The sequence below is a fragment of the Lonchura striata genome, chromosome 6 (assembly GCF_046129695.1).
Source record: "Lonchura striata isolate bLonStr1 chromosome 6, bLonStr1.mat, whole genome shotgun sequence".
Lineage (NCBI taxonomy): Eukaryota > Metazoa > Chordata > Aves > Passeriformes > Estrildidae > Lonchura > Lonchura striata.
In genome coordinates this window covers 24,889,362-24,911,505 of record NC_134608.1, presented here as the reverse complement: position 1 = coordinate 24,911,505, position 22,144 = coordinate 24,889,362, and the positions used below count along the sequence as shown (strand labels likewise).

General features: G+C 37.0%; 1 protein-coding gene across 2 annotated transcripts; it reads right to left on the bottom strand.

Moving 5' to 3' along the window:
- Nucleotides 1–2,365: 2,365 nt before the first annotated feature.
- MBIP (MAP3K12 binding inhibitory protein 1) lies at nucleotides 2,366–16,879 on the bottom strand. 2 transcript variants are annotated; one of them, XM_021542711.2, is made up of 9 exons: nucleotides 16,748–16,879; nucleotides 12,444–12,563; nucleotides 10,575–10,787; nucleotides 10,373–10,469; nucleotides 8,847–8,912; nucleotides 7,008–7,160; nucleotides 5,630–5,727; nucleotides 4,332–4,370; nucleotides 2,366–3,272 (listed from the first exon to the last, which is right to left on the bottom strand). In XM_021542711.2, the coding sequence occupies exons 1-9, from the start codon at nucleotides 16,868–16,870 to the stop codon at nucleotides 3,162–3,164; spliced, it is 1,020 nt and encodes a 339-aa protein (XP_021398386.1). In that variant the 5' UTR covers nucleotides 16,871–16,879; the 3' UTR covers nucleotides 2,366–3,161. The 2 variants fall into 2 exon arrangements, with proteins under 2 accessions (XP_021398386.1, XP_021398387.1); XM_021542712.2 differs by having other exon boundaries at nucleotides 2,366–3,269.
- Between the last annotated feature and the right edge of the window lie 5,265 nt (nucleotides 16,880–22,144).

The following is a 22,144-nucleotide window of genomic DNA, read 5'->3' as shown; positions in this document are numbered from 1 at the left end:
GCCATTAAGTCATTTACAGTGAAAATTCAAAAGGTAAAATCTCGCTTTTATCATTCTTTCCCATTACTGAAGGGATTGAGAGAAACAGCTCTGCTGCTATCCCTTCCAACAGTTATCTTAGCATCCAGAAGTCCTTTTTAACTGCCCTAGAACTTCTCTGTCTTGGCACTGAGAACCTGATCAGTCTGATATGGGTAATAATCAGATGTTACTCATCTCCTAGTAACATCTCTTACCTGAACTCCAGGGAGGCAGCAGACTTTGGGATGGATTCAGCCAGTGTAGAGGGCCCTCAGTTTCCCTGATACAACAATTACTATTCTTTCTTTCTTAAAACCCATAGTTGCAATGCGTCTGGTTGACTGACTTGCTCTGGGTGAGCCCCTGGGTAGACCTTCTCCTTCACTATCATTTGCTTGATTATCGAGTTCTAGAATCTCATACTAATTCCACAAGTGCAACTGAGATGGCAAGAGAGGCTGGTAGGAGGTTCTCCTGCTTCCAAACAGGGACCTGTTTCCAATCCCTCCCATCTTTTAGGTCCCCCCACTTCTGCCTGATGGCAAGAGGCTCAGGGTTCCTCTGACTCTTGCTAAGCTTCTATCTGCTGCATTTCTCTCTGAGATGGAAGGGTGTGAGTCCACCAATATGGAGACATCTCTACTTTTCTGCATCATGGCAGGAACATCTATTGTATAGCAAACAGGCATTCTCCCCCTGCCTGTCAGTCCAGAGCTATTTAATTTGCAAATAATTTGAGAATTTTTTCTTCTGGTTTTCTCATAAGATGGTATCCCTGTCTGTAAGCAAATCCACTGCCATTAAAATAATAAGCATAGAGCAGATTCTTCACTGGTTTAGGCTCACAAGCAAGTGTGCTGTTTATTTAAAGTCTGTCTCACCTTCAATATGTGGACATTTGAGAGAATTTCTCAGCTCTCTCAGAGAGATCAACAGGACAGTAAGTACTTCCTCTGCTTTTGCTCAATTTTTGGTTACTTCTCAGACTACAGCTACTGCAGCTGCACCTATCAGCAAGTACTGGAGTGTTTCAGATGCAAAGGAAGAACAGCAGAATGTGTAGTTCTGGAAAAAGGGAGATGTAGGAGGTCAAAGCTGCATCCACTTTATTATGGAGCTGTGGTGAGAGCTCATCTTTCTGCAGAAACAGGCCTGACAGTGGAAGTTAGTCATAGAAGATAAAACCCATGAAGACAGGGCAAGAAGGATAAACTGGTAAGACCAGTATCACTGAACCACAGAAGAGCATCCTGCTCCTCTCTGCCTCTTCACATAAAGTCATATAAGCAGAGGAAGGAAAACTTCCAAAGCTTGGCAAACCTCTGAAATATGCAAGTACGTTTAACATTCAGCTCAAAGCAGAGAATATCTTCCCCCTGAATTTTTACAGTACAGGCACTTTGGCATTAACCATTTAAGAAAGTAGAACTTGAAACCAAATAATGGCAAAAGAGTGACTAGGAACAAAGCAAGATGAATGCCACATAAGATTTATCAAGTTTGTCTGTCATGTGCATTTGATAGATTATACAGGGTTAAAAAAATTACCATCCAGAATACATTTGCTGTTGTTTCCCCAGCTATTCATTATGCTACCACGTGCTACCAGTACTTGTATGATGAGTGGAAGCTACTGCTTTATAAAAGCTAAATCCCTTTGGCCATTCCTCCTGGCCCTGTAACAGCCACCTCCTACCACTCTTCAAGTACTGTTTGAAGTATGTGGTGTGGCCAGTATACACTGCACTCTTTCAAGCTACGGCTCCTAGGCCAGAGGACCATAAAAAGAACTAAAGCTTGTCTACTTGAAGCTCAGTGTGCTTCACCAAAACACCCCCATAAAACATACTGTTAGGATATTCAACAATGGCAATGATTCCTGTATAAAAAGTTGTCTCTGTAGGATACTGTACTGGTATGTAACACACACGACAATCTTCAACTGCAACAGTACCTCTTCATATTCACAGCTGTATCTGAGGCATTCAGCTCTCTTCCGGGAAGGACAAGCAGCACCCTAGAGGTTACCATCATACTGTCATCCTTCCTGGAGCCAGGACAAGAGCTCAAGCAGCTTTCTCTCCCATCTCTGCTGGTTCGCCTCCAGAGAAACATTAGCTACATTTGCTATAACAAATATTATTCTGGATAAAAAGACGAGGTCACAGAAAATACCTACTGTTCTTCAAAGGCGGTGTCAATTCAGTACTGTTCCTAACACCTGTCACAGAGACTAATACAGGGACATCAACAATATGACTGCTGTAAGCAGAGCAGTTTACATAAAACTCTCTCCATAGTAGCTACTTTTCTTCTAAACTGAAATAATGACAGTAAATAAAACTTATATAAATAGAAAATGGTTTATTAAAAACAAACAAACAAAACCAAAATAGAAGTCACAACACAATCTCACTTCACTGTCTGGCCAAAGGTCAGTATCCATGCTTCAGTCATGTAAGCATGCATATAGAAGGGAGGTTGATGCCTTGCTGGCATACTCCTCAAAATCTCCTCTGGGATGGTTTTTAGAATACATTGTTTGTGAAACATTATGAAATTTTAATTCCCACAAGACACTGAAAAAGTGAAGAACAATTGTTTTTATTTATACATATATGCTTTCTATGAACACCTGTCATAGAAATGCAATTTGCTGCGTTTCTAACAGAAAAAACCCCACAGGCAAGCATGCATTCTGCAAGGTTTAGGTAATTTTTTTCCCGAAGTCAGTGTATTTCTGAGAAAGTATTTAATTTAATTTCCAAGTCTGTGCAAACTACTTACATGAACAGTATCCAAAAGTTAGTCCTTTTGAATACTTAGTCACCAAGAATAACACGTGACAGCTTTTCTGTGCAGGTCAAGACTTTTCACATACAAACAATGCTGCAGTCCTCCTTTATAACAGAAGGGAACAGATTATTAGAATGACATTCCTGAAACATTCTTAATTTTAAAGTAACTATGTCATTAATAATGCTGCTTTTAAACAAGTTACTCTGAAAGAAAGCTTTCAAGATCATCCAAAGGGAGCTTATATGACTGCTTTGTCTTCATTGCTAGTCATCTCTGATGAACACTGCTCAGGTCTGTGGTTTAGGTATGCGTAAATCATGATGAGGATTCTGAAAACACTTTTATCGAAGAAGCTGCTCAGCCTCCTTGAGCTTGCTTTCTTTTGTTTTCCTCAGTAATGCCTGTTTTATAGCATTGATCTTTTCATCAAGTTCAGCCAGTGAATAGCTCTGCTAAAAGAACAAAATAAAAATCACAATCATTTACATCCTGTAATTGCTAGAGAAGTGGCTTATCACTTGATACTTGAGGTCACTGCATATTGTACTAAGTGACAGAACTCCTTTTGCAGAATTGTATGAATCTAGTCTTTGCCTATTTAAATTTAAAGGAAAAAGAATATAAACTTGTAAGAAAGACAGTCCTAATCATGGATCAATACACTCACGCCACTTTTATTAGATGCTTCTTTAGTCTGATCATAAAAACCCTAAGAAATCCCTTCATGTTAAAACACTGGATGAGATTACCTAGATTTTGCTGAACTTGGGTTTACAGCTAAAGGTTTTTTTTCCTACTGCCCAACAGCAAGCTCCTCTTTGACACCTAACCTGACAATTCTATTATGTTTTCTTACATAATCTGGTCATCATCCTTTTTGTAAAAATATTTTATCCTATGTAGGACTTGTTTTTCCTAAACAAGCCTAAGCATTCTCTCCAATCCATCTGTCTCCAAGCCATAGTCCCACCTGCACCAATGATAACTTTTCTCTTGTGGCTTAAGAGGTACATGGTAAATGCATTCCCTTATGCAATGGTGTTGTGAAAATGGCAAGTCTTACTGACAGGTTAGTATCTGCTATAATGCAGTCCTTTCACCAAGCCAGCCATTTCTACTTTTGTCTTTTCATAAACCAATAAAGCAAATTGAAGAATAATTTTGAATCAACAAAAAACACTATGCCACAGAACAAAAACAGAAGACATTAATAGAGGGCTGATCAGAACACAGAAATTGCCTGTTACACTCAGCTTGATTAACAGCATTATAGATTTCTTTTATTCTGCCATCATCCTAACTGGTGAAAACCCTAGTATATATTCTTAGAAGACTCATTTCATTGTAACATCTATTAACTTTCTGTCTACTTCCTTCTCTCTTTGACAGCAAGCTATTCAATACTGATGCAGCTACTTCTGAGAACATACATACTTGTTTCATAGAACTCCTGCTTACTTTTCACTCAAAACATCATAAACGTAAGAAAAACAAGAGTTAATAGCACTTACATGGGGAGACTGAATCTTTCTCCTCTTGCCAGAACAGCTCTGAAGAAAAGACAATCAAAACAGACTTAATATTGCACTGACAGAAGACCACAAATTGTTAAGTCTTTAAAGTACAAAAAACCCCACTGACTGCCATTCCACGGATTAAAGAAACCTTTCTTATAATTAAGTACTCTGGATCATAAGAAATACTACTGGAGAGCAGTCAGAAGCTGTTGAAGCTTCTCCACACTTGGCAGTCAACAACTATCAATTTAACTGAAGCTTCCTTCAGACAGAACTGAGCTTTTGAAACTGTCAATATTTTCATCCCTAAAATTTGCCTATATCCACACCAATATTTATGCAAAACTTCAGATAAAATGTGCTAATTACTGTGCAACTCTACTATTGCCACCATCACAATTTTATTCCCTGATTTTCATTCTAGAGATCCTAAAGCATTTTCAATAGAAATTTCAGCTTATGAAAGTATATGTGTTAACTTCTGGTTTTCAGCCAGAAGGAACAGCCTCACAAATTAAGAACTTTACTGGTCTCCAACACAAATTTAAAAAATTAAACAGAAACATGAACTGTCGCTATTGATTTTTATTAGCTGACTCCTTGGCTAATCTCAAGGGAGAAGTTATAAATTAAATTGCAATCAACAGTAAACGAGACATTCTTACTGTTACAACAGACAAGAAATTTCTACAGTCAAATACAGCCTAATGTAGTAACAACTAATGCTCTTTGTCCTAATACCCTTTGGTGAATGACGGTTAAGGTGTACTATTCAGAGAGAGACAGAGCTCTGCCTTAAAACCAGAAATAAAGAACACTAAGTCACAGAATCACATGAAGCAATTTTCAGACAGTTTACTCTCTCATCCTTTTGGAAGTTATTCACATATCATTAGCAATCAGATCATGTACAGAAGCCCAAATTATTTCAGCTGTTTAGCTATTAATGATTTGTATCAAAAATCATAACTTTAGTAATTTTTCTTGACATAAGAAGCACTTCAGATTTTAAGGCAAGGGGGACAAATACAAACTCTGACACATTTCTTATAAATTAATTAAGCTTGGGTGGCAGCATTTTTACCCCCCCAACAGATACTTTCTTCTTTTGAGTGAGAACTTAGGTAAATATGAACTTGATTAGATGGTCCATGTGTAACATACACCCAACCAGTTGTTTATGAAGAGTGTCAGCCCTCCAACTCTAAGTTTTTCTCTGTACATCAAACATTCAAGCAAAAAATGCATAAACACATTCAGATATGCTAAAAGAAGGTAAGAAAATTTCTTACTACAGATTGAAAATATTCAGGAGACAGTCCTTCCAGCTCAAGGATTTTATCTTCAAGCTTCTTAATTCTCTGATAAATGTCTCTTGGTACCGGACCACCTAAATACATCAGTAGTAATACAAAGAAATCAGGAAAAGCAAATAATTTATTTAACTAAGGATTGCAAGTCTGACATTTGAATTCTTCAAGAGTAGCTATCAACCAGTAGCTGAACAAAGAAAATGGATGGGACAATATCAAGTAAGGATAATTGATATGATTCAGGGTAAAACCTGATTGATAAGCCACTGTAGTCAATGAAAGCAGTAAGACAACATCATGTAGTTGGCTGAAGCATGTCTGTCAAAGTCCCTGAAACAACTAATGATCACTCTTTGCAATACATTGGTCATGGGGTATGCATCAAATAATATTGAGATGCTCCCCACGACTGCTGATTTGAACAGAAATTGAGATGGTGTTGCATGCTTCCATCTTCTTAACCTATGCTGTTTAACCAACCCATTCCTTTAAACAAAAGTTAATCACCTATTAGAGGGCACAACCTGGAAGCAAGGACCCCTCCTTAGCTACTTCCAATCATTGTCCCCGATATATGATACATGCATAAACTCCAAATCTACACATTGTAACCCTACTGCTGGCTAGCCACTTCCGAATTCTATTTCTATGCACAAAAGCTAGCTTATTTTTGAGACAGCTATAAAACTAAGCATCAAGCTCTGTCTGCTGCTTCAAGAGTATCTATGCATTATCTTATTCTCCTTGCTACCAGAGAACTTTAATCCACTACACAGTCACAGGAATCTAGCAATCTAGTGAATGTTCCAAATATTTTTAAGATAATGGATTGGCATCTATTCAGTATTCAGAAGAAAAAAAATATCAAATGTGTCTGCAGTGTCATGTGAAGAAAATTCACTTAACTAGATGGAGATTGGGCTTCTGTTCTGTTTTGAAAATAATTTTCAAGAAAAATACTAATTCCTCCTTGACAAATGCCTCATTGTGCCTCAGTGCCATTATTATGGAAAACTGGGGCTGGGGTAAGGAAAGCGACTATCTAAAAAACATCAGTAGCCTGACAGCTATGGCATTTATTTTAGTGAAATGTATGGACTCATGTTTGCAGGCCTAAAAAGAAGTAGTGACAACAAGCTTCCCACATTCTGGGAAATAAGCTTTATGCCTAAATGTATTTCAAGAAATATCCATCTTTAGGAAGATCACTGTACTTGGTGTGAACGAAACCCTTCAGTGGATCAATCCACTTTTTTTTACAGTATCAATTTTTATAGGCTTGCCTTGTTTCACCACAGTAATCATAACTGTAGTATAAAATGGCACACCAATGTCAAAACTGTAACATCATACAAACCTGTTTGTAACCGTAAGTGTGCTTCAATGTTTTGCAATCTCTCCTCCACAGCTTGGTTTCCACAATCGTGAATGGGTACACTGGCTTTGTGACTGGACCCATGCATCCCTTCAGATCTAGTCTGAGGTCCATATGTATTTACTACCCTAGAAACTAGGTAAAGAGGAAATAAATTTCACATATATGCACATGAAACACAAAGCAGATCTAACTAAAAGAATCAAAATATTGAAGGATGAAAACCTGTGTTAAATCAGTTTTACAGATGTCTTGCATATGAAGGGTCCCACACACAGTTAGATCAAAAGTTCAAGTAAAAGCAATTTCTTATTTTTTTGCATGAGTAAACAAACCTAACAAACCCCCTGGATTTTACATATGCAAAGTAAAAGAATTACTCATACATTCATGTAGAATGGCAGTGTCAAGAATTTGTCATCAGCTGCTGATAAACAGCAGAAACCTTGGTATCTATGTCAGCAGTTGCATATGAGAGCTTTTGTGAATGCAAAGAAGAGGCCAGTCCTAGTATTACAGGAAGCGTTATAAATACATGAAGATGAGGGGAGGTACACAACTGAAGAACAAATACAAACCTCAGCAAGGAAGTTCACTTCTAATTTTTATCATCTGGATAAAAGCTTTAGTGACTCTTAGCTGCATCTAAAACTATCTTTTACCCATGCTGAGCCATGTCTTCACGAGAAGATTTTGCTCACTTCTCATTAAATCAGAGTAATTTCTCAAGTTCTCCTCCTAGAAATACTACAGTGTACTGCAGATTTGAAGATTATATTGGCAGCTCCAGATGCTGAAGCACACACATACATACACCATCCTACTCAACATTTCATGAAGGCAACATGCTAAATTCTTGCTTTAATTCATGCTGGTTTTACTTCCAATTCCTTTCTAAGTGTTTTTCACATTTCAGTTATGAACTGTTCCTTGAGGTGAAAGCTTCCCTTTTTTCCTGTATTATGCTGCCATCCAACCAACAAATTAACACTCAGTTTAAAACTGTGACTATTCAAGGAGGTTCTTTGTGAAAGATTCTAAAATCAAACTCACTTCTCCATTTCCTTGTTAGCTCACCATACCTTTCAATACTTATTATTTTGCTTTACAGTGTTATTTTAAATTACAGAATTCAAAATAATTGGTTTCTAGGACCAATATCAAGTGGATAACTGAATATGACCACTCTCTAAAATGCAGAAGAGGCTTGCTTTCATTCTCATTTTGGTTATTTTGTTTGTTTTAAAATAAGGGTAATTTGTATACACCTAGAGAGCAGCAGATGAACAACCAATGTTTTGTACACAACTTCTGTTGGACATAATTTCTATATTATTTATTCCTTTCCAAAAAATAGTGCAGTAATAAACTCATTTCCCAGCTTGTCACTTCTTATAAATCTATGTCTTAGAACTTCCACTGTCCCAACATTATATTCAATTTCAATACACTTGCACCAACTAATGAAAAAAAAGAAGATAATCCTATTTCATGTCAATTCCTTATTGACCATTTCACCTTAGAAGAAAAACTAAGTATTGTTCAGCTTCTCTGTCCTGCTTTATCTTTTCCACATTTCCTTTCAGACAATGAAAACAGGCTATTTTGTTTCAGTCTTTAGTGCCTAACCATTCATTTAGTGAAGCAGTTAAGGGATTTAAAACCTTGAAGACATAAATGAAGATGTAAAATATTCACTAGAGTAAAAAATCAACACATTAAGTTTGCATTTTTGATCATTCTATAAGAAGTTTTGATATCAAAAACTAATCAGTGCTGTTATATCTGGACACTGAAATGGGTATTAAAAGAGTTGCTTACCCTTTATATGACTTTTAAATCCAGGATAGGGTGTGAAAATTGCATCTGTTCTGGCACAGCTATTTTCTAAATAAATAATGATATAACAAGTGAGGTTCAAATTATATATTTACAACTGAAAATATTCTAACCACCATCAACTTTTATGCTTTAAACAAATCTAATTAAAATGCTTTAAATAATTAAAAAAATCAGGAATACTTAATTCATTCTATAAACACTTGCCCATTAATAGTTTGAAACACTTGCATGGACTTACTGCTTTTAATTGGATAAGTTGCTCATATAAATGCATTCATACATATATAGAAGTATACAGTGTATATAGAAGTTTACTGAATCAGGATCAAATTTATTTGGTTCTTACTTTTCATTGCATTTCTCTGTAACTTATTCCCTTCTTCCTGTACAGAAGCTTTTTTCCTGCTTACCATGGTTATTCTGGTTTTTTTCCTGAAACTTCTATTTTTCGACCGATCTAGTTTACTTGTCAGCATTCTTTCTTAAACCTTTCTGCATTTATTCTGATCCAGGTGACTTCTTCCATTTGCCTAACCATAAAACCTATAGTATGGACCACCTTAATTTATTCTAATGTTTCTATTTTATTCTCTGTTCATTACACCCAAAGCTCTATACATATTTTATTATGCCTGAACAATGAGACAAGTCTTATTATCAATTCTTCTGTACATAATTAACAATTTTGGGAATTTCACGACCTAGCATATTCTAGTAAACTTCAGATGTCCTTTGCATTTCAACCAATATTCAAGCAGCTAAACTCTCTACGAAGCTTACTGAACAATAAGCTTTGATCTCTAAGAGCTCAGGTACCTCATAGAGACAATGCACATGTGGGTTCACAGGTACTTAGAAAATATCTCTGTACTACTTATGTAGTTATATATATAAAACTGTCTTAACCTCCAAGATGCATTCGGCTGCAGTTATTGATCCTTTAAATGGAATCCAGTCTGCCAGATGGATTTAAGATTGGTTACAGATACAGCCAATTGTACTACAATGTGAGCAACATTAAAAAGAAAAAGTCATTTCAAGTAGCTAGTAATTCAAATTCATTGAAAAAAATAGCTCTTTGCAATTTAACTGGCATTAAATTAACTTCAATTTGAATATGGAATTCACAAGACATTTCTGAATTGCAATTCCATTTACTGTGGAGGAATACCTAGTTAAAATACTGGGGAACAATAGCTACAAAATCATCTAAGCAGTTCTTAAAATTAACATAATAATAGATATAATCTTTCTGCATGTGATACGTTAAACATTGCCATCCAGTGACTACTCAATTTATTTTTCTATCTGACATCTGCAGTACACATGCAAGTTCTAAATTTTAAAAGAAAGTTACTCTTGAAAAAAGTTCTGTTTTAAATATAGATTAGTGCTTTTGAAAAACAAAAAGACCAAATTAAACCAAAAAACAACCCAAAAACAAACCAACAAAAAACCCCCCACAAAACTTAAATTGCTATGAAGATTAAAGTCTGGCTAGTTACCTTGATTACAATCAATAACATTGCAAAATTCCCTGACATTATTTTCATTGATCTCGGCTTGTTTTCTCTCGATGAAGGCTGATATCCGCCTGTCAATCTGCAGGTAATAAACATGATGGCATATATCTATTTCATTCTTTAAATTTAAAATTTAGAAAAGTCTTTCATTTTTTCCCTGTTTAAACTCACATAAATCACTTACTTCTGCTTTTCCAGCTTTTATTTGGACCACTTCTGGATCAAAATTAAAATGAGCATCCTTCAGATCTCTCAAGTCATAGCTTCCATATTTTTCTTCAGTCTGACTGTTACCATCATAAACATCTAAATTTGTCTGGCTTTCTGTTTTACCTCCAGGTTCAACATGGCCTACATTTTCCTCTTTGATCAATGACTGGAGTTTTTCTAATAGAGGCTGAACAAAGAAAACAGTGTATTAGGGTTAAAAAAATATAAGTCCAAAAGTCCCAAAGTCAAGAAGACAAGTCCTATTACAATTTCCAAACCCAACCAATGGAAATAATTTTGGGAACTGCAACATCTTCCTCTGATGGAACACAGTAATTAGATAAAAAAGAAGTTCCAAATATTGTGTACACCACGATTCTGACCTTTTTGACCTGCCTTTTAGAGGTTTGTAGAAGAAAACTCCCAAATTTCTGTGAAAATCTGCCCATACTTCTGTGTTACTAGCTAAATCAAAGCTTCAATGCCACTTAATTAACATGTAATTCAAATGCTTACTCAGAACAGTAAGGCTTAGTATTTTTCCTCCTTAACATGAAATCCGGTGCTCTTACACTGTAAAGCCTTTATCACATCAGCACTACATTCTCCACTTGAAACCGTAGTTGCCCAAGTGAATGAGAGAACACAGACATGAAATACATAGGCATTATCATGAACACATGCTTTGTTTGACACAGTTGATTATCTACTTAGGTCATGAAATTAAATGAGAAAAGGCACTGACATTTGTGGCAGGAAAAATGCTTATTTTACTGCAGTAACTCATATGTACAATGTAACATCAAAACTTCAGTACATAAGTATGTCCCTGTTTCTTTTTTACTTCCATCAGTTTCATGTAGTCTGAATTTCACTGGTTATTTTCTCTCAATAAATTATTTTAAGTTTTTTAAAGACAACATGATTTTTAGCAGTCACATTTTATGAAATGGAATCAAATTCCCATTTACAGCACTCTTACATGTTGAATATAAATTTTACTTGCTTTTATCTTGCATATTTTCTCTTTCTATTCATCACACCAAAGATCTGGTGGATGTCTGGAAAATAAAGGGTCTTTTTTTTTTACCTACAGACAAGAAAACACAGAAACTTCCCTTTTGATCCTCTCAGTACTAGGCACCTCAAATCATTCATTGGCTAGCTACAGCAAATCCCATCTTTTACACATGAACTATCAAGGTCAAAACACTGCTCAGTTACCAGCTGACAAACTGCTAACCCTCCCTGCCATGCAACTAAATTACTTTTGGCAGGGTTGGAAAGTTTCAAATAGTTAAAAGAAATGACAGTAATGGTGACTGGCTACTTGGCAAGATGAGACATTAATGTCAAAGAAATTACTCTTTAAAAAAAAAAAAACTACGTTGAAAATATATTTAATTGCAGTAAGACACTCCAGGATGTGTCATGCTGGGATAATGCCACTTCTTGAACCACTGAAAGCACTCTATGAGCCTCAAAACTCACCCAACGCATGGAATCATTATCATAGCATGACACACACCTGCCGTGTCTTATTGCTTAATTATAACCCACCATAGATGGAAATGTATCACATTTACAATGCAAGTCTAGAAATCAATGAGGCTGCAGTTATTCAGCCTGTTCACCTACAGTGGCTATTCCCACCACTAATCTGAAAAATCTGTAAATGTGAGTACCTATGGAGCATAGTGGAATCCCAAGCATTTTGTACTTTTGTAATCCTTTTTTATCGAACACAGCAATGTAAGAACAAAATTACTGGAATTTTACAGTAAAGATTACTTTTAGCTGTTGATCATTTTGTCAAGTCAAATGTGTCCCATGAAATATTTACCTGTAAACATAAAATATGCTGCTGAAGTGCACTAAAGAGCAAAGCTGGCTGAAGTGCTGATGTGCTCTGAAGCTTGGTCCAATCGATTACAACTTTCACAATATCCTCTCCGAGATTAAGCTTCAATAGGGCAAAACAATAAAAAATTATATGTAGTAACATCAAAAAAGTATACAAGGCTCCTACAAGACAACAATTATGCTCAGTCTCATATAGACCCATTCCAATTTTAGATGAGAGCATCGGAAATATTTGATATTAATTATAGTCCAAGCAGCTGCCATTTTCCAAATAAGCTAGTATTTGTAGAATATACTATAAAATTAAAAATTCCTTACTTAGTCATCACACTTTCATTGTATTAATTCAATCCTTGGCTTTATTTAATTAATTCTTGTATGAAAGCATGTTGTTCATGTTAATCACTCACACGATCTTTTCTTTTAATGAATACTAGAACCACCAGTATGAAGAACACGACCCAGGATAGCAGTGTCCTGTAAGTTCATGTATTTTATTCCAAGATTGCAAGACTATCTATGCCTGCATGTCTTGATGTAACACCATGGCACAATCTTGAATTTTTACTTGCTGCTAATCCAAAAGAAGCTTTATATTAAAAATAAGGGCATAAAATATCTCAAAGTTTAACAAACTCTAGCTTAAACAGCATCACTATTACAACTGTTTGCAAATCACACTATTTTCCTGTATATTCATTCATATTGAAATGAACAATTGCCACAGTCTATTCTCACTGCAAAGGAATTGCAATATTTAACTCCCAAGACAATAAAGAAAACAACACATAATAAATTTGAAGTATTGTTTAAAAGAAGTATGTATCTTCTACAAGCTATAAATACACTTCCTAATACAAATATGATTATCAATAAACTCTAATGAGCTAACACACTTTCACGCCCAACTTTGCCCTTTTTGTTACTCTAAAGCTTTTCCCAAGATCTTAAAGAGATGATCACTTTCATTCTCCAAAGCTAAGAAGGTTGTTCTCCAACCAAACATCCTGCAAGTGATACCCCAAATTCTAAACACAGATAAATTCCTGTTTGAAATCAAGAGGACTACAGGTACTCTGCTAGCAACACTGAATTCCCAAATCATGTCTGTACTTGTATATCTATTCCTCATTCCTTCCATTAAAATAAAAAGTAGGGGTGGAAACAGAAAAAGGTACCTCAAGAAGATGACAAAAGTGACCTTCAACTCATGGTCTAAAGACATTTAACTCCTAACAGCATCAAACCTTATAAACAAGAACACAGAATGCATATGCACTCATGTCCTGAAGCCACCACAAAGTGTATGAAATACTGAGAACTGGACACAAGAATGTCTCATCACTCCACAGGCAAAGCTGTGGATGATAAACTGTCCCACGTTAGTTTCAAATCCCAGCATTAACACAATTTTGTAAAGAATTATAAGCCTGAACCTTCCTTCTTTAGTCAAAGATCAGCCTTGATAAATTCAGGGTCAGTTCCCAAATTACATAGCAAAGGAGACAGTCTGACTAGATATATAATGTATTTTAGATAATTTTCACAAATGGTTATCCCTGTTTAGTACTTAAGCTAAGTACACAGGATGTAGGAGAAGTAATGTTCTAGGATATACTAATCTTGAAGAAGTTTCAAAAGCAAGAATGTATTTAGAACATAGCAGGAATAAAATTTAATTTAGGAATTAAGCCATTGTGCATGTGATCATCTGAAGCATGTATTTCTGCCTGAAGTTTCTAGAGTAATATCTCCTGTATGCTATATTATAGTCTACTGATAGGGTAAAAAAGGGGCAGATTAAAGTCATCCAAATGAAACAAAATAGAAGTGCTACTGCAATTTCCTAATAAGTCTCCTTTTTAAAAAATAATAATCTGATATGTGCCTTCACAATATCACAATGGACACCTCCTGTCCAGGTGGTTCAAGGCACAAAAAGCAACAGAACTTAGAATCATTTAGAGGACAGTCATATTTTTAATTCAGACACTGCTTTTAAATAAAAATATAAAGCCCTCCTGCATCAACAGAAGTTTCTAGTACCACAGAGTAAGTTCTCAGTCTTTCACATCCTACTACTTATTAGAACTGTGACAAACAGATTTTTAAATTCAATGTTTTGATAACTTCAAAGCCTTTGACTAATTACAAGTCCACAGCCTATTCAATTTACAGGATTATATGTAATTTCAGCTCTTTGAAATTTGTTTTACATAAACACTGGCTATCATTTGAATCTTAAAGAACTTTTCAGGATCAGCTATATTGGTTTTAAGAGCTGTTATTCTCAGATGTCCTGGTCACATACTGCCATTGATTGCTCCATTAAAAAAATCCTGTGCCAGAAATATTCCTGCTTACTGCCCAATTTACTAGCATAAAACCAACTTAAACTACTGTAGTGAATCAAACTGTGACTGCTAACAATTTGGCACATGCTTAGTCATCTCTATAAAAGGGAAATGGGGAATCAGTAGTTTCAGTCAGAAATGCAAGGCAGTTTGCTAGAATCCCTAAGCAGTTAAATCTGTCAGTACTCAAGCACTGGCAGACAAGTGTCAGCAACTGGAAATCAAAAGGACTTTCACAGCTAAGATGGAGCAACCAGATCCTTATCCAACCAGTGCACTGTTGAATGTGACACAGTGAAACGTGTCTGTTGTCAAGGAAAGAAGACACTCCAAACACCAAAGAAGACAATTATACTCTGCACCATAGCTACTGTAACTACTGAGGGGATGTAGCAACTCTAAGCAGTTCTCTCACAATGGTCTGTGCACACACAGTTATTTTTAAAAATCACCAGGGCCTTTCCAATGACATGCTAGTTGTAGAGGCAGCTTTGCAGAAAAAGTAAGCTGCTGAAGTCAAGAGGTAGAATAAGAGTTTTTAATGTAGTTTATAAACAATTCATAAACTTTTGATGAATACCCCAGTTAAAATCTTAGGAAACTTTCCCCTTATTCTCCTTTGTATTTTTCATAAATACAAGAGTTCCAGCTTTTCTCTGATGTGTTCTATTACTGTCATTCATAGTGTTGTCCTCCCACTTAGATAAACTGACAGTCACTAGCTCTTCATTGATCACATTCAGAATTTTCACCAGGAAGGATTATGGGGCCTTTAAACCTCAACAGTTTTCATGCCTTGGTAATCCTATGCGTCAGCTGTGTCTGGACATCACAGTGTTTAGTGCTGTACTCCTGTTCAAAAGCCATAGCAGTTTTTAACCATTTTAGAGAGAGGAAAACTGAGACTCTTAACTAAGTCTCTGAATTACCAAGCCCTTAATTTTTCTTGCCTTTTGTTTGAAAATAGAGACAACTGCTAGCATAGTTGGAGGAGAAAAGCAAGTATAATAAAATTCTATACAGATGAGAAGTGAAACACTCTAAAATATCATTTCAGATCAGCCAGCAGCTACTCCTAAACTGCCTCTGCATCTAAGAGACCAATTCTTTACCAAACATACATTAAGTTACACTAGCTCCTGCATATATTGTTCATCATCTGGCCCCAAACTTTCAAACTGCTAACTCTTGAAGTAAGAGTGTACTTCTGTCTTCACAGAACTACATAAATGTTTCCACAGTGGAAAATTAATGTATAAATTGTTTATACCAATAAAAATGTTATTACTAAAACCTTCTCCTGACAAGGGCGGGCCTTCCACTACTACTGTAACATTTGTTTCACAACTCACAGACATTACTAAACATAAAGTAGGTGTTTCAATTTAAGTGCCAAAGAGCAGAGCACCTTTAAAACTTCTGACCCTTAGAGGCACTGCGTGTTTCATAGCATGCCATTACCAAGGCAGGGCTAACTTTAAGCTCCTGAAAATTTATTTTGATTTAATGTACTGCAAGCTTTCAGCAGCTTTTCAACTCTAAGCAATTAATTAATAAGATACAGCAATTAAGCAAATTGCACTTTCCCACGGAAGCTATCATCCGTCAAACTACAAAGCGGCGCGCGAGGTCCCGTCACTGCGAGGCCAAGGCACGGTCCCGGCTGCGGGAGAGACGCAGCGGGAGCAGCAGCCACGCACCGGGGGCTGCCCCGGCCGCAGGGAGCGGGGGAGGCAGCCGGCACCGCCGCCCAGCCCCGGCAGAAACCAGGCGGGCACTCCCGGAAGAGGCAGCTGCCTTATCTGCCCCGCAGGCCGGGGGGAAGCAGGAGCCAGCCCTGCTCGCGCCCCAAAGCCAAGTGTTGTGAGGCGGGCGCGGCGCCCAGCCCAGCTCCGCCCAGGACCTCTCCCTCCGCCCGCCCCGCACTCACCTGCCCCGCCAGCCCGGCCAGACAGCGCAGGGCGCTGCTCGCTACCTCGGAGGCCGCAGGGTCCGCCTCCGGAGCGCGGGCGCCGGGCGGGAGCGGGCCGGGCACCGCCACCGCCGCCGCCATGACGCAGGGCCGGGCCGCGCCGTCGCCCCGCGATGACGAAGGCCTGGCGCTGGCCCCGCCCCGCGCGCTGATGGACAGGCGCGGCAGCCAATGGCGGCGCTCGGGCCGCTGTGGGGGCGCGCTGCCGGGAGGCGCAGCGCGGGCTCCTTCGGGGGAGCGGCCCGCGGGGCTGCCTTTCATCGCGCTGCTGCCCCTGTTTCTGCTGGGCCTGGCTGGCTGCCCCTCACTTTTGTGCGTTCATGCGTTTTGTTCAAAGCCTTGACTCCTCTGGCTGCAGCAAGGTTGTTTTTAAATCAGACTACGAGTTTTGTGAGAGTACTCTTGATTTTGGGGGTCGGAAAATTCTATTCCCTGTAAGACATTTTACTTTTAAATTTCTTCCCTAAGAAATTTAGTAGAAATTCCTAAGAAATATAAGTAGAAATGCATTCAAAGGTTTCCTACCCGATGTTTGTTTTGATACCTATTTTTGATCTGTGACTTCTTTCTGTTCCCTGACTATATTTTTTATTCAATTGACAAATAGTGAGTGCAGTAGTATATACAAATGTTAAAACATTGTTAAATAAAAATATTAGAAAGGAAGATGAATTTATTTGACTGATGTTTTGAGGGTTCTTTTTCAGCTAAGACATACCTTAATGTAGTGAAAATAAATGCTACTAAACAAGGCTTTCAGCACCAGCAACCCACAACATTTGATGGGACTCAAGCAGAGAAAGCTCTGCTCAAGTTCCAGAGAAAAATTAGTTCTGAAGAGGACTTCAGTGTTTAATGATTACAAACATATGCATTGATGTCTGCATTTTGCAAGAATATCTTATCTAGGCTGAACTAGATGGCATTTGCTTGCGTTGATGAGGACCAATGTTTGGATTCAGAAATACGGCAGAATGTATTTGTGATTTAGAAGCTCTGAAACATAGAAATGTATTTAATTCCTGAAAATACAGTTTTTGTCAGATAGTATTTTGAACACGTGCACAGAATATGGTAGTAAGTTAAGAACGTTTGTGGAATTCTGTTTTGCACTTCTGTGCAACAGTAGTAATTCCAGCTTACGATCAAGGGCTGCTTCAGCTAACCTTGACTCTTGCAGTTTTTGTCTCTGGACACGTAGCTGGAGCAACCCTGCACTATGTAATAATGTCATTTGGATCAAATAATGAAGAATTCAAGAATAAAGGAAAATACACTGCCCTTTCCCCTTCCCCTCCAGTGCTAAAACACTGAATTAATACATAAGTGATCTGCTGGCCAGAGCAGAATTATGGATCACAGATGTAACAACCTGGCATCGGTGTCAGAGAAGGCAGTTTATCCTGAATGAATTCCCAATGACCTGATAAGACAGAACAGGTCCAGGCATTTGAACCAATTCTTTACTTCAATTGATGAGTGCTCAGCTACCTGATAGATTCCAGCTTTCCTAGAGTGATGGAGCAGATGTATCCTACTTTATCAATGGGTACGTGCAGCCTTCCTAACTGAGAGATCTAAGATCTTTCCTTTCCTTTTGAGCATGTTATCTTTACCTGTAGCCAGAGGTTGTTTTGGGGTAAAAAACATTTCAAATGAAAAATAAATAGGTAAGCATATAAATATCAGAAAGATACATGGAAATATAAGGGAGATTTAATGAATGTGGAGGATTTCAAAGACAGTGGGAGTCTCCTTGTAATGAGCACCATTATTCTGTGCTCGTTACAAGGAGAGTAGGCAAAAGTAGTCAGTAGAGCTGTTGATGCCCACCTTTTATTTACTAAGCAGAAACTGGATCTTGGGTGCCTTCCTGCTGTTTGCAAATGTCTCCTCTTAGAGAAAGAGTAATGATTCCCATGGGGAAAGACTTTCTTCCTACTTGCTCTGTCTCAGAAGACCTTGATCTGAGTTGCAGCTGCTAGTTGAATAAATTTGGTATTATCTAATGTTTCACAGATTAAATTAGGCAATGCATTAAACAAACAGCTAAGGCAAAAATGTCAAACCTTCGTATCTAATGGAAGAGACAGACCAGAACAGAATGGTTCCAGAAGATGATTATATACTCACTGGATGTAGTGCACAGTAAAAATTAATTCACTTGTAATTGCCTCTGGAAGTAAAGCTAGCCACAGTAAATCCAGGCCTCCATAAAGACAGAGGAAATTACATGGCATGTTCACTAAAGCTGGTGAAGCAATAAAATATTGGAAGCTCTCATTGCTGGAAAGATACTGGTAATTTGGAATAAATTTATAGAAAACTGGCAAGAAGTAGATTGCCAGAGATAGAGATACTTGTTTAGAAAGAGGAATCAGAAGATTTAAATATGTCTAACTTGGCAGTAATGTCCAGATATTTTAATAATATGACAAACAAGGGAGGGAGTAATCTGGAGTTGCTTTCAACACTCAGGGATAGAGCTGTCATGATAATATTAAATCTTTTGCAGCTTTGATCCCTGAATGGATCATTGAGGTATATAAAAGCCTCTCCCACTGAAAACACCTTGAAAAATATAAGCACAAATCCACTAAGTTCTTAAATATCAAATATTGTGGTTGGAGTAAAATTATTTTGAACTAGAAAACTATTTTCTTTTGGTTTTGGACTATTGCTTCTTTTTATTTTGTTTGTAAAATGATAAACATTCACCTCTTTCGAAGTCTAGGTGCCTTTAAGCTATTTAAAATCACAGTAAACCTTAGTAAATTGACACAAGTTCTCTCCATTGGTCATTACTGTCATAACTCTTTCTTCTCCTGAATATTACAGTACACAATTTCTGAACTCTTTAATTTTGTCTCTAATACCCAAAGAAAGGTGAGTCTTGGCAGAATGTACCAGTCACTGAGGTTTGTTGTGCCAAAGAGTGAAGTGCTGAGCTAAGGAGACTGTGTAACATATAAGCAGATTTTTTCTCCTGAATTGAAAAGCTCATGCTGTGTAATTCTGCTTATGTCAGCTGTAGCACAGAGAAAGGCAAAAGAGGCAATGCTTCAGAAAAAAAAAATAACAAACAAAACAACAACAACAAAACAAAACAAAACAAAACAAAAAACCCCAACCAACCAAAAAAACCTGAAATAATTTGGAGCTTCAAAGATAAAAACAATACTGTGAATTCTGTCCAAAGCCCCAGGAAAATAGTTCAGTTTGACACCTTGCTGTAATTGTAGTTTTTCCTAATATTCAGATTATCAGTGCTGGGCTAATTTAACACAGTTATAAAAACGAAATTGATAGTAACATATTCATTAAATCGATAAATAGGGTTAAAATAGGAAATTACCAAGTCCCTCCAAAATAAAAGCTTTTATTTTTTTTTTTCCAAGCATTAATTTCAGAATTAAGAGCACTTCACTTCTGTTGCTTCCCAAGTACCCAGGAAAAGGCATCACCCCAACAAAGTTTATGGATACTGTTTCAACAAGATACTTAAGCTAGTGCCTAATTTTAAGCACTAGCCTAGCTGGAGAAAACCTCAGCCTGCATCCCTAAAATGTAGTCATGTGCTTATTAAGTTCATCAAATAAGGCTCTGAATTGCAAATCTGGCTCTCCAATAGGAGCTGCATTCCTTCAAAGCAAATGTCTCTGCTGACCTTTTGGTGTTCCTTTCACTTTACCAAAGTTTAGAAAGCCCTGTTCACACAGGATTGGAATGGGATTTGTACAAAATGTCTTGGCGGAAATACAACCCTGATGTATTTGCTGTTAGAGAAAAAAGGGAAACCAACAAACCTATAAGTATCTTACAGTTATGACTTGCAGTAATTTGATCATTCCTAACATTTGTGATGCTGTTGCCTGCACTCTGTTTAGTGTCCTTATCCTGGCATGCACATGTACCTATGACCCTTCCTTTCAGAATTTTTTTATCCTTGTTATGTTCTAATACTGCTTCATGCTCTTCCTTACTTTGGTCTTTATTTTCATTGTTGCTGTTTAGTAATTTTACAACATATTTAAATTTTATATACCTGCCTCCCTTCTTTCTTGCTGCCATCTGCAAATATGATTAGCACTCTGCACAAAATCCTTCAGCTCAGTTATATAATTTGGGATTGAGAACTGACCCCTGCAAGTCCTAGCTCAACAGCTCTTCTTAGGAAGCCAGTGAACTATTATTATAATTACTCTCTGTTTGCAAATTCTAGACTTCTATAGCTACTTTGAAAGATTTGATTATAAATCTCCTTCCTATCATTTTCTTGTGAGACTATCATATAAAAATGTAGAAGGTGCCTTGCAGGGTAGGTGTCTATGATCACAGTGTTTCCCCTTTATGCAAACTGTTGGTAATTTGACACAAACATTGTGAAATTAAGCATTCATACCTGAAGACAGACTAAAAATTAATAATTTTCCATTGCATTAATATGTACATGCCGTACGTATTATATATTTAACTCAAGTTTAACGGGACACTTGAAAATCTATATTTAACAGGGAAACAGGAATATAGCATATTTATTTCAGAGACAATTTAACTCTTGGGGTTCTTTGATTACTGAGTGCTTGATTTTAAGAGCTGTAGCTTGCATCTTTATCAGTATAATCTGACTATTATTTTAAAATAAATAATAGTGATGGATGCTTAGGAATATTTTAAATAGGTTTCTTCAGTTGTGCTATGTACAAGATTTTCACAGAGCTTATCTGGGAGCCAAGTCCTTTTCTGAACATTACAGTCTTCTTAGCCTTTTCTGTGGAACAGTTATATTGCTAATATTTAAATTTATCTCCTGCTTCAACAGTTGAACTTATAAATCTCTATACCCCCGTAGCTAGACAGTTATCATTGAATAGACCACATCTGTAATTATCAGTCTAATCAATCATTCCATGTTCTGGCAGCCCCCTGGCAGACTTCAAAAACCAGATCCAGATCTAGTTTAGATATGAGATTTGTGGACTAATAGTTGAAATTAGGGGCCTGTATTATGTAATTGTGTTGAGCGTATCAAATTAGTCTTAAGGAATTCATATATCCATATGACAAAGTAAGATAGGTACCTGAATACTGTAAGCTTCTCTGGATATGTCATCCTGTGTTCATTCTACCTGCAGTATTCATTTCTTCAACTTTCTCTACAGATAAATAAATAATACCCTTTTTGGATATAAGGTAACTATAAAGTTATTTGTATTGTAGTAAATGAACGATGGCTCACACTCATCTTTAGACTGTCAATATTCTTCTAAAGCAAAAGAGGCATTTGTTAATAGGGAATATGAAGTTTGGGTCCCAAACTTTCAGTGAAGCTGGCCATGCACCTGCTTACTTTGT

Excerpts from the sequence above, each read along its gene's own strand:
- MBIP (XM_021542711.2), bottom strand. The coding sequence starts at position 16,870 with ATGGCGGCGGCGGTGGCGGTGCCCGGCCCGCTCCCGCCCGGCGCCCGC. Across the intron at positions 8,913-10,372 it reads TGTTATTGATTGTAATCAAG|AAAATAGCTGTGCCAGAACA; the intron begins GTAACTAGCCAG and ends TTATTTATTTAG. Across the intron at positions 4,371-5,629 it reads CTGAATATTTTCAATCTGTA|AGCTGTTCTGGCAAGAGGAG; the intron begins GTAAGAAATTTT and ends TCTTTTCTTCAG.